The sequence below is a fragment of the Pseudochaenichthys georgianus genome, unplaced genomic scaffold (genome assembly GCF_902827115.2).
Source record: "Pseudochaenichthys georgianus unplaced genomic scaffold, fPseGeo1.2 scaffold_264_arrow_ctg1, whole genome shotgun sequence".
In the NCBI taxonomy this organism is placed as follows: Eukaryota; Metazoa; Chordata; class Actinopteri; order Perciformes; family Channichthyidae; genus Pseudochaenichthys; species Pseudochaenichthys georgianus.
Window position 1 is genome coordinate 9,486 of NW_027262955.1, and position 12,880 is coordinate 22,365.

Here is a 12,880-nt window from a genome sequence, read left to right on the forward strand (position 1 = left end):
CAGGCAATAAATGGCGTTGTACACAATGGTACAGGCTAATGATGCATTAAATCAGCCAGAAAACATAATAAAATACTCGTGCCTCGTCCAATGTTTGTGCCCGTCTTCCTTTGTTTTCGTCATCACCCGAAGATTCCCGAAGTATTTCGTTTCATTGAGAGGGCGTGGTCGGGAGCAGTAAAATTGAAAATAAAATGAAACTAGGCGCATGAAATAAAAAAAAATGGTTTATTATGCTTATTTTTAATAAAAATACATAAGTTAAACCCAAAATTCGCGGATTTCCACTATCCCTTTAAGTTGCTTGAGTCAGACTCAGAAATATTAAAACACTTTTAAAATCAGACTCTTGAGTCATAAGGTAATCTGTAAAGATATCTCACGGAAGAAAAGACACATTTGAATGAAATAAGCTTTATTTCAATGAGACTTCAATTCAGAAAGACTTAAAATATAACTCCAGCTCTCAGGACATCAGGAGGAGGAAACAGCTGGCTTGCCTCTCATAGTTCTTCAAAACAATGCAGTGTGCATTCGCTCATGGTCTTTAAAGGTGAATACTTTGAGAAAAAGTTTTCCCACCCTCTTCACAGCTGAATGATTTTTCTCCTGTATGAATACGTTGATGTGATTTGAGAGCACCTGATGTAGTGAAAGTTTTCCCACACTCTTCACACCACTATGGTTTTTCTCCTGCGTGAATGCGTTGATGTATTTTGAGACCACCTGATGTAGTGAAAGTTTTCCCACACTCTTCACAGCTGAACGGTTTTTCTCCTGTATGAATACGTAGATGTATTTTGAGATTACCTGATTGAGCGAAAGTTTTCCCACACTCTTCACACCAGTACGGTTTTTCTCCTGTATGAATACGGTGATGTGATATGAGAGCATCTGATCTAGCGAAAGTTTCCCAACACTCTTCACAGCTGAAAGATTTTTCTCCTGTATGAATACGTTGATGTGATTTGAGATTACCTGAGTGAGCGAAAGTTTTCCCACACTCTTCACAGCTGAACGGTTTTTCTCCTGTATGAATACGTTGATGTGATTTGAGATTACCTGAGTGAGCGAAAGTTTTCCCACACTCTTCACAGCTGAACGGTTTTTCTCCTGTATGAATACGTTGATGTGATTTGAGATGACCTGAGCGAGCGAAAATTGTCCCACACTCTTCACAGCTGAACGGTTTTTCTCCTGTATGAATAGTTGATGTGATTTGAGATCACCTGATTGAGCGAAAGTTGTCCCACACTCTTCACAGCTGAACGGTTTTTCTCCTGTGTGAATAAGCAGGTGGCGCTTTAAAGTTCCAGATCTTGTGAAGGATTTGTCACATTGCTGACAGCTGTGACATCTCTCTTTTCCTTTCGGTTTCTAGAACAGACAGACAGAGAAGGAGAGAAAGTTAATCTAAAAAGCATAAATACATTACATTACATTTAGCTGACGCTTTTATCCAAAGCGACTTACAATAAATGCGTTCGACCAACAAAATACAAACTTGAAGAAAACAGAATCATAAAGTACATCAGGTTTCATAGAGCCAAACATTTCAGGTGCTACTCAACTGGCTTTAGATAAGCCAGTCCTTTATTAGTATATAAGTGCTTTGTTAGTAGTTCTATCGCTCGAAGTGGAGTCGAAAGAGATGAGTTTTCAGTCTGGAAGGTGTGTGAGCTATCTGCTGTCCTGATGTCAATGGGAGCTCATTCCACCATCTTGGAGCCAGGATAGCAAACCCACGTGTTTTTGCTGATGGGAACTTGGGTCCCCTTCACAGCGAGGGTGCAGCGAGCCGTTTGGCTGATGCAGAGCGTAGAGCACGTGCTGGGGTGCACGGTTTAACCATGTCCTGGATGTAGGAAGGGACAGATCCATTCGCAGAATGGTACGCAAGTACCAGTGTCTTGAAGTGGATTCTAGCAGTTACCGGAAGCCAGTGGAGGGAGCGGAGGAGCGGCGTGGTGTGGGAGAATTTAGGAAGGTTGAAGACCAGACGAGCCGCTGCATTCTGGATGAGCTGCAGAGGTCGGATGGCACATGTAGGTAGATCAGCCAGGAGGGAGTTGCAGTAGTCTGTACTGTACTCGTTCGCAGGAGAAAGTAGGAAGTGGAGCGCACAGGAGACAGCAGTTTCATTGCAGACTGTTATGTTTATGTGGGGAAATAAATACATTATTTGAGATATATTGCAAACTCGGACTCGGGGTGTAGTTATTTGTTCAAGCACCGGATCGGAAAAACAGGAGAGTCTGTGAACCAGTCTTGCCTTGACCTATGTATTCATGTCTGTGACTCTCACAGTATCTGCTGCCCACAGCTGCTTTATAGAAGAAAAACTCCTTCACGTCATGAAATCTCTGCGGCGCCAGGAGGCAGTAACGTGTGACTCAGCAGAATCTGAGAAGAGCAGCACCAGCTGCAAAGAGCTGTGTCTTCACTGTGTTTACCCTCATTAGAACAGCTAACGAGCGACCGCAGGCTGCTACGTTTTACACACACACACACACACACACACTGAACTGCCCAATTATTTCCCCTATTACTGTATATATATCTATATCTGTTTTATGATTTCAGAGCCCCACTCTCCATTGTTGTTAATGTGGAAAATAAAACTCTAGTTTTCATAACCACTGTCTTGTAACCTCTTAAGCGTCTGATTAAGTCTGTGAGGCAGGTTCTCTATTCTGTTTGGAAGCAGCAGACTTTGGATGAAGACGGGCTACAAACCCTTTTATGTGAGGTAGAGGCCATTTTGAACAGTCGACCAATCACAACAGTCTCAAATGACCCTCAAGACCTGGGTTGCGGTCGGATAATCCAAAAATCAGCTCCTATCGTCTATCCCTTGACCTCTGAGTGAAAGGTCACGGGGTTAAGGGATAGTGGATAGGAGAATTCAAAAGGACTTAGGAGAAGAGACTGCGGTGCTTTAGAGAATCTAATGCACTTTCACTATCCCACGTGTTTCTGATGCGCCAGCGGACGTCCTGAATGTGCGTCTGCTGCTGTGGGGAAACCATGGAAACTACAGTTTTCTATAGCGGACTACAAACATGGATGTTCAATAAGAACGAGGGACTAAACTCATCTAGAGACTCTGCTCCGTGCTCTGATGCTGCTGCTTTGCTTTATGAACGTGGACAACAGAGAAACAGATTCTTCAGGACCAAAGTTTGAATTGAAATAAAAAAGGAAAGTGAAACTTCTGCTCGTCACCCTCTCCCTCCGGTCCACATGAATACCAATGATCCCAATACGTATGATTGATGGAAAGATCTTAAATATATACAGATGTATTTATTATAAACGTTAGTCCTTAAAGGTGGGGTAGGTAAGTTTGAGAAACCGGCTCGAGATCGCTAGAATTTGAAAATACACAACCGGAGAAAATCTGCCACTTCCTCACAGAGCCCCTCCCCCAACACACACGAACGCGAACATGACCAATGAGGGCACGAGATCAGTTTGTGCCCCGATGGAAGGCTGACAGGCAGGTAGGCCGTCCAATTGGTTGTACTTTTTACAGTATTACGGCTTCAACAGATGACATTTTTTATGGATTTTTTGTCAAAGCACTTCAGATATTCATTGCTATCGGGATGTTAAGAGCATTCCATGGAATATAACAAAAAGTGTATCTCGAGCCGGTTTCTGAAACTTACCTACCCCACCTTTAACATCTATCACTGTGTATATCACCATTCAAACATCTTTTAGAAGTTGAACAAACCCCACACAGCTCAGTAAAGACTGAGATGTTGACTTTATTTGATCATTTCAGTAAAAACTAACGTTCATATTTCTCTCTTTGATTATAATACTGATGAACGTTCAGAACAAAGCACTTTGGCAACTTACCACCTATGTTTTAAAATGCTTAATAAGCACCGTAACTTTCCTGATATCATTTCTGGGTCATAATCGGTTGTTTCCGTGAACGACCGACTGTTGTGACGGCAAATGCTGCGGCTGCAATGCATTGTGGGGCAGCATTTTTGGCAGAAAACTCATCTCTTTCGACTCCACCTCGAGCGATAGAACTGCTCACAAAGCACTTATATACTAACAAAGGGCTGGCTTATCTAAAGCCAGTTGAGTAGCACTTGAAATGTTCAAGGTTGTGTCTTCCTGGTCGAATGCACTTATTGTAAGTTACTTTGGATAAAAGCGTCAACTAAATGTGATGTAATGTAATATGTTATCGTAGTAATCAGTACAATAGTAATATTAGTGAAAAAAATAAATAATTATATATATTTGTCTATACAGGTTCATTTTGATTGTTTTTGGAAAACATATAAGCTGAATATTCAGGGACTCCACTCCAAAAAAGTTCTTGGAATCTATCAAAGATGTTGATCCAACTATATGAACAGAAACATGGTGTAAAAATGATCTGCTCACTCACTGTCCTCCAGGTTATAATGAAGTCATGGTGCCCTCTATAAAATCAAAGACATACGCAGGGCAGAACATCGGGGGGGATCTTGGTGTGGTATGAAGGAGATCTTTGCCGTCAGATCTCAGTAGTGAAACAAGGTAAATCCCACATGTGGCTAAGGTTAGATCAAACCCTGGGCATAACTGACAGGAATCTATACGTGTGTGCTATTTATATTCCCCCAGTCGATTCTCCTTATTTTGAAGAAGACATTTTTGAAACTCTCCATTCAGAAATAGCCTATTTTCAGGCCCAGGGAAATGTGCTTCTAACTGGAGATCTGAGTGAACTGACCTCACTGAGCTGAAGCTATCAGCCTCTCAGTCTGACAGGAGAGGACTCTCCTCCACCTCTCAAGAGTCCTTCAGCTCACTGAGCTGTAGCTATCAGCCTCTCAGTCTGACAGGAGAGGACTCTCCTCCACCTCTCAAGAGTCCTTCACCTCACTGAGCTGTAGCTATCAGCCTCTCAGTCTGACAGGAGAGGACTCTCCTCCACCTCTCAAGAGTCCTTCACCTCACTGAGCTGTAGCTATCAGCCTCTCAGTCTACAGGAGAGGACTCTCCTCCACCTCTCAAGAGTCCTTCACCTCACTGAGCTGTAGCTATCAGCCTCTCAGTCTACAGGAGAGGACTCTCCTCCACCTCTCAAGAGTCCTTCACCTCACTGAGCTGTAGCTATCAGCCTCTCAGTCTACAGGAGAGGACTCTCCTCCACCTCTCAAGAGTCCTTCACCTCACTGAGCTGCAGCTATCAGCCTCTCAGTCTACAGGAGAGGACTCTCCTCCACCTCTCAAGAGTCCTTCACCTCACTGAGCTGTAGCTATCAGCCTCTCAGTCTACAGGAGACGACTCTCCTCCACCCCTCAGAGAATCCTTCACCTCACTGAGCTGTAGCTATCAGCCTCTCAGTCTACAGGAGACGACTCTCCTCCACCCCTCTGAGAGTCCTTCACCTCACTGAGCTGTAGCTATCAGCCTCTCAGTCTACAGGAGAGGACTCTCCTCCACCCCTCTGAGAGTCCTTCACCTCACTGAGCTGTAGCTATCAGCCTCTCAGTCTACAGGAGAGGACTCTCCTCCACCTCTCTGAGAGTCCTTCACCTCACTGAGCTGTAGCTATCAGCCTCTCAGTCTGACAGGAGAGGACTCTCCTCCACCCCTCTGAGAGTCATTCACCTCACTGAGCTGCAGCCTCTCAGTCTACAGGAGAGGACTCTCCTCCACCTCTCAAGAGTCCTTCACCTCACTGAGCTGTAGCTATCAGCCTCTCAGTCTGACAGGAGAGGACTCTCCTCCACCTCTCAAGAGTCCTTCACCTCACTGAGCTGTAGCTATCAGCCTGACAGGAGAGGACACTCCTCCACCCCTCTGAGAGTCCTTCACCTCACTGAGCTGTAGCTATCAGCCTCTCAGTCTACAGGAGAGGACTCTCCTCCACCCCTCTGAGAGTCCTTCCCCTCACTGAGCTGTAGCTATCAGCCTCTCAGTCTGACAGGAGAGGACTCTCCTCCACCTCTCAAGAGTCCTTCACCTCACTGAGCTGTAGCTATCAGCCTCTCAGTCTGACAGGAGAGGACTCTCCTCCACCTCTCTGAGAGTCCTTCACCTCACTGAGCTGTAGCTATCAGCCTCTCAGTCTACAGGAGAGGACTCTCCTCTACCCCTCTGAGAGTACTTCCCCTCACTGAGCTGTAGCTATCAGCCTGACAGGAGAGGACTCTCCTCCACCTCTCAAGAGTCCTTCCCCTCACTGAGCTGTAGCTATCAGCCTCTCAGTCTGACAGGAGAGGACTCTCCTCCACCTCTCAAGAGTCCTTCACCTCACTGAGCTGTAGCTATCAGCCTCTCAGTCTGACAGGAGAGGACTCTCCTCCACCTCTCAAGAGTCCTTCACCTCACTGAGCTGTAGCTATCAGCCTCTCAGTCTGACAGGAGAGGACTCTCCTCCACCTCTCAAGAGTCCTTCACCTCACTGAGCTGTAGCTATCAGCCTCTCAGTCTACAGGAGAGGACTCTCCTCCACCTCTCAAGAGTCCTTCACCTCACTGAGCTGTAGCTATCAGCCTCTCAGTCTACAGGAGAGGACTCTCCTCCACCTCTCAAGAGTCCTTCACCTCACTGAGCTGTAGCTATCAGCCTCTCAGTCTGACAGGAGAGGACTCTCCTCCACCTCTCAAGAGTCCTTCACCTCACTGAGCTGTAGCTATCAGCCTCTCAGTCTGACAGGAGAGGACTCTCCTCCACCTCTCAAGAGTCCTTCCCCTCACTGAGCTGTAGCTATCAGCCTCTCAGTCTACAGGAGAGGACTCTCCTCCACCTCTCAAGAGTCCTTCACCTCACTGAGCTGTAGCTATCAGCCTCTCAGTCTGACAGGAGAGGACTCTCCTCCACCTCTCAAGAGTCCTTCACCTCCCTGAGCTGTAGCTATCAGCCTCTCAGTCTGACAGGAGAGGACTCTCCTCCACCTCTCAAGAGTCCTTCACCTCACTGAGCTGTAGCTATCAGCCTCTCAGTCTACAGGAGAGGACTCTCCTCCACCTCTCAAGAGTCCTTCACCTCACTGAGCTGTAGCTATCAGCCTCTCAGTCTGACAGGAGAGGACTCTCCTCCACCTCTCAAGAGTCCTTCACCTCACTGAGCTGTAGCTATCAGCCTCTCAGTCTGACAGGAGAGGACTCTCCTCCACCTCTCAAGAGTCCTTCCCCTCACTGAGCTGTAGCTATCAGCCTCTCAGTCTACAGGAGAGGACTCTCCTCCACCTCTCAAGAGTCCTTCACCTCACTGAGCTGTAGCTATCAGCCTCTCAGTCTGACAGGAGAGGACTCTCCTCCACCTCTCAAGAGTCCTTCCCCTCACTGAGCTGTAGCTATCAGCCTCTCAGTCTACAGGAGAGGACTCTCCTCCACCTCTTCAATAACAGCGCCTTATATCCGGGTGCTAGTGGAGCACGCTCGTGAACTGTTAGCACCGGAGCCTCGCAGCGGGGAAATTATTTTACAACTAAAGACGCAGCATGTGCACGGCTCTGAGAATCTGCCTTGGTGCAAAGCAGCAGGATGAAAACATGGTACGGAGTTTCATTGCTTTGGGCTTTCTCTCAATCAGCAAGAGGAATGGATTTGATGGTGAAGCTCTGACACAGCGCTCTGCAGAGAGCGGAGAGCGGAGAGACCGGTTCACGGACTTTCTGCATCGTACAAGTGGGGGGGTCTAAACTAATCATTTTAAAAGGTCAGGATGAAGCTGCACCCTCCCTCCCCCTGCTCCCTCTGAACTGGGAGACATCAGGATGAAGCTGCACCCTCCCTCCCCCTGCTACCTCTGAACTGGGACACATCAGGATGAAGCTGCACCCTCCCTCTCCCTGCTACCTCTGAACTGGGACACATCAGGATGAAGCTGCACCCTCCCTCTCCCTGCTACCTCTGAACTGGGAGACATCAGGATGAAGCTGCACCCTCCCTCGCCCTGCTACCTCTGAACTGGGACACATCAGGATGAAGCTGCACCCTCCCTCCCCCTGCTACCTCTGAACTGGGAGACATCAGGATGAAGCTGCACCCTCCCTCCCCCTGCTACCTCTGAACTGGGAGACATCAGGATGAAGCTGCACCCTCCCTCCCCCTGCTCCCTCTGAACTGGGACACATCAGGATGAAGCTGCACCCTCCCTCCCCCTGCTACCTCTGAACTGGGACACATCAGGATGAAGCTGCACCCTCCCTCTCCCTGCTACCTCTGAACTGGGAGACATCAGGATGAAGCTGCACCCTCCCTCCCCCTGCTACCTCTGAACTGGGACACATCAGGATGAAGCTGCACCCTCCCTCTCCCTGCTACCTCTGAACTGGGAGACATCAGGATGAAGCTGCACCCTCCCTCGCCCTGCTACCTCTGAACTGGGACACATCAGGATGAAGCTGCACCCTCCCTCTCCCTGCTACCTCTGAACTGGGACACATCAGGATGAAGCTGCACCCTCCCTCCCCCTGCTACCTCTGAACTGGGACACATCAGGATGAAGCTGCACCCTCCCTCCCCCTGCTACCTCTGAACTGGGAGACATCAGGATGAAGCTGCACCCTCCCTCCCCCTGCTACCTCTGAACTGGGAGACATCAGGATGAAGCTGCACCCTCCCTCCCCCTGCTACCTCTGAACTGGGACACATCAGGATGAAGCTGCACCCTCCCTCCCCCTGCTACCTCTGAACTGGGACACATCAGGATGAAGCTGCACCCTCCCTCCCCCTGCTACCTCTGAACTGGGAGACATCAGGATGAAGCTGCACCCTCCCTCCCCCTGCTACCTCTGAACTGGGACACATCAGGATGAAGCTGCACCCTCCCTCCCCCTGCTACCTCTGAACTGGGAGACATCAGGATGAAGCTGCACCCTCCCTCCCCCTGCTACCTCTGAACTGGGAGACATCAGGATGATGCTGCACCCTCCCTCCCCCTGCTACCTCTGAACTGGGAGACATCAGGATGAAGCTGCACCCTCCCTCCCCCTGCTCCCTCTGAACTGGGAGACATCAGGATGAAGCTGCACCCTCCCTCCCCCTGCTACCTCTGAACTGGGAGACATCAGGATGAAGCTGCACCCTCCCTCCCCCTGCTACCTCTGAACTGGGAGACATCAGGATGAAGCTGCACCCTCCCTCCCCCTGCTACCTCTGAACTGGGAGACATCAGGATGAAGCTGCACCCTCCCTCCCCCTGCTACCTCTGAACTGGGAGACATCAGGATGAAGCTGCACCCTCCCTCCCCCTGCTACCTCTGAACTGGGAGACATCAGGATGAAGCTGCACCCTCCCTCCCCCTGCTACCTCTGAACTGGGAGACATCAGGATGAAGCTGCACCCTCCCTCCCCCTGCTACCTCTGAACTGGGAGACATCAGGATGATGCTGCACCCTCCCTCCCCCTGCTACCTCTGAACTGGGAGACATCAGGATGAAGCTGCACCCTCCCTCCCCCTGCTACCTCTGAACTGGGAGACATCAGGATGAAGCTGCACACCCGACTTCTGTCCAGCTAAGACATTACATTTATATGTTATCGTAGTAATCAGTACAATAGTAATATTAGTGTTGTTTGTAATATATTCGTCTCACTATACAGGTTCATTTGGATTGTTCTTGGAAAAAGAGATGCGTTAATTTCATATAAGCTGTTGGAATATTCAGGGCCTCCACTCCTCAACCTTTGAGGTTAAGAGTGAAGAAAGTTCTTAGAATCTATCAAAGATGTTTTTAATCCCTTTAGTTACTTCTCAGATGAAGGATGTGAAATATAACCAAGTGTTGAATCAGACTTTAGTTCCACCTGGAGTAAATCCACCAGCTACCCTGCAGTCTACAAAGTACTTCAGACTAGCTGCACCTTCACCAGCTACCCTGCAGTCTACAAAGTACTTCAGACTAGCTGCACCTCCACCAGCTACCCTGCAGTCTACAAAGTACTTCAGAAGGACTAGCTGCAGTCTACAAAGTACTTCAGACTAGCTGCACCTCCACCAGCTACCCTGCAGTCTACAAAGTACTTCAGACTAGCTGCACCTTCACCAGCTCTGAGAACACTTTCATGATCAATCATTATAAAACATATCATATATATTATTCTGAAATGGACCAATCTGCACAACGACTACTTTCACTGTCTTTCACTATATTTAGATTGAGGGACTTTTACTGAAACAGAGTATTCCTACTCAGGCTCACTTAATGCTGCGTTTCCATCACAGTTTAGGAACTGGGGCGGTAACTATAGTAACGCAGTGTAGGCGGAGCCGTGACGTCATCTTCAATGCGAAACACAAAACCAGCCGTTAGCTGTTAGCACTCAGAGCTCTCAGCTCCTCATGTCTGCTCAGAAACTAGACAGAAGTTAAACAAGTACAAACCACAGACTGCCTGTGTCATGGAGAACACAGTCGCTGCTTTATTTATGTCTGGAGGCCGTTGTTGTGAGTGAGGACGGTCGGAGCATATACAAGACGCCCGCCTGGCGGAAACGCTGACATTAGGAATATATCGTGATGAAGTGCGCACTGACCTGAGCTCCAGGGGCCTCTCTCTTCTTCCATGGATCCATTTAGTCGATGTGCTAAGCAGAGGAGAACATGAGAGAAAGGTCAGATAGTTATAAACGCTACATGCAAATGACTTTAACCATTACTATAAAAAGTTATTATTATTAATATAATACAAATATTTAGATGTAATTCATTATAATCTGTGTAGCAACTTACAGCTCAGTTTGTTCACTTTTATTTCATTAAAATGACTTTATTCACATAGAAAGTGACATTAATGGTTGTTTGAACCAGGGTTATAACGCTACCTGTGTCATTAACTATCACCAAGTTAACACAGAAAGCAAACATTAGCTAGTGAGACTGTTTAATGTACTCCATGTATACAGTATTTTCTGTATATTGTGTATTCTTTAGATACTCTAGTGATATGTGTCCTGTGTGCTTGCTGCTAATGCTTCATTTTATTATCTTATTGCATCTTTTAAATATGTTTAACTCGTGTAATGCCTGAAAACACTTCTGCTGGGACACAATCATTTCCCAGTTTAAGATAAATCATTATTTAAATGAAGTGTAACTATTTATCTAATGAGCTAAACCGCCGCTTAGCTTAGCGTTAGCTGCTAACTGAAGAACCCCATTCATTTCAATGGGAAAAATGCTACGTCACGGTGATGAATGGCGATGCTAATAAGCTAGTTAGCATATATTTAAAACCATACCTATGGTAAAGAGCACCAACACAACAACTCAAACCGTCTTAAAGACAACTGGTGTAATAAATAACTAACAAAGTCAGCTGAGCATTACAGATCAACTGTTACTCCCCAGAGCCGAACTGGAATAATAACTGTAGCTGTTAGCCGATAGCTTGTAGCCGTTAGCTGTTAGCCGATAGCTTGTAGACTTTAGCTGTTAGCCGATAGCTTGTAGACTTTAGCTGTTAGCCGATGGCTTGTAGACTTTAGCTGTTAGCCGATAGCTTGTAGCCGTTAGCTGTTAGCCGATAGCTTGTAGACTTTAGCTGTTAGCCGATAGCTTGTAGACTTTAGCTGTTAGCCGATAGCTTGTAGACTTTAGCTGTTAGCCGATAGCTTGTAGACTTTAGCTGTTATCCGATAGCTTGTAGACTTTAGCTGTTAGCCGATAGCTTTTAGGCTTTATTTAAAGATAATTTGAGACTATTTTTGGCGCACATTTTAAGTTTTGTTGTGAGTTTCTTTCTTCCAAGATTACAGCTGTTGTGTTGAATAAGATAACTTCTGATTCGTGATGAACTGTAAGCTAAGCTAACAGGTGTAAATACACTTAATGAAACCTCTGTAGGTGTTTAATCCACTCACTTCGTCTTCGCCTTCGTCTCTCGGTTTTTGGCGGATTGCAAATAACTTTGAAGGTGCATCTCCTTCGTCTCTCGTTTTTGAGTAGCATGAAGCTGCAGCGTCGGAGACAGCACTTGTGGAACCGCACACACACACAGGGGCACGTGACGGAGCACGTTCACGTCAAGGCAGAGAATGTGAGTAATGTGAAGTGCTTTTACAGTTTCATTTGTTTAACATTAATAACAATTCCGGTGTCTTGAAATGAAGTGTGATTAGCTAACATTAACTATGATAGTGTTAAGGCAATACAAACACACATCTGTTTGCTTATGATAGCTTCTAACCGTATTAAAGTCTCTAAAAACAACTATTCGTTAGCTATAGCTTTCGGCAAAAGCATTAGCTTCGTTAGCATATTTGATCATTGTTTAATGAAACTAGCGTGATTTTGGCAAGCCCAACTAGGTGTCATAGTTGAGTAATTGAATCACTAATTACAGTAAGAGTGTGAGTAATGTGAATCATGTTTTTAAAGTTAACAGCTATTCTGTTGAATTGAACAGCCATACGAGCAACACGTGCTACATGTAATCTGTTAGCCTACGATGACTCGCTGCTAAACCAACTGTTAACCATTTTGTTTATTTGTTTAATGAAACTGTGTGTTATGGTTGTTATTTGAGGCTTTTATCCAAAGTGACTCACAAAAAACATAAAATAACCCAATTAACATTAGAATTTCAATACAAATAGTTATAGTCAAGTTACATTACTTATTACAATTTAACAGGGTAATTACTCATCTGTAACCTGCTACATTTAAAAAAAGTAAACTTCCCAACCCTAATGATTAATTATAGTCAGCTAATTAATTAAACTTCAACGGATGCCAAAAGCATGTCAATATGTCCACTGCATTAAATCAGCAGGAGCCTAAGTTCTGTCTTCAGTGTAAATGCTTCTTTAATAGTCATTGTATTACAATTTGAATTCATTGTAGATCATCTTTACTGTGCTGACTGCCTGGTTACCGTTTATCAGACGGTGGCATCATGTTGACATGTT

At 46.1% G+C, this 12,880-nt stretch overlaps 1 protein-coding gene across 1 annotated transcript; it reads right to left on the reverse strand.

The window, feature by feature from the left end:
* Positions 1-435: 435 nt before the first annotated feature.
* LOC117442060 (zinc finger protein 708-like) lies at positions 436-11,991 on the reverse strand. Its single transcript, XM_071202340.1, has 3 exons — positions 11,834-11,991; positions 10,508-10,558; positions 436-1,377 (listed from the first exon to the last, which is right to left on the reverse strand). The coding sequence occupies exons 2-3, from the start codon at positions 10,544-10,546 to the stop codon at positions 514-516; spliced, it is 903 nt and encodes a 300-aa protein (XP_071058441.1). The 5' UTR covers positions 10,547-10,558; positions 11,834-11,991; the 3' UTR covers positions 436-513.
* Between the last annotated feature and the right edge of the window lie 889 nt (positions 11,992-12,880).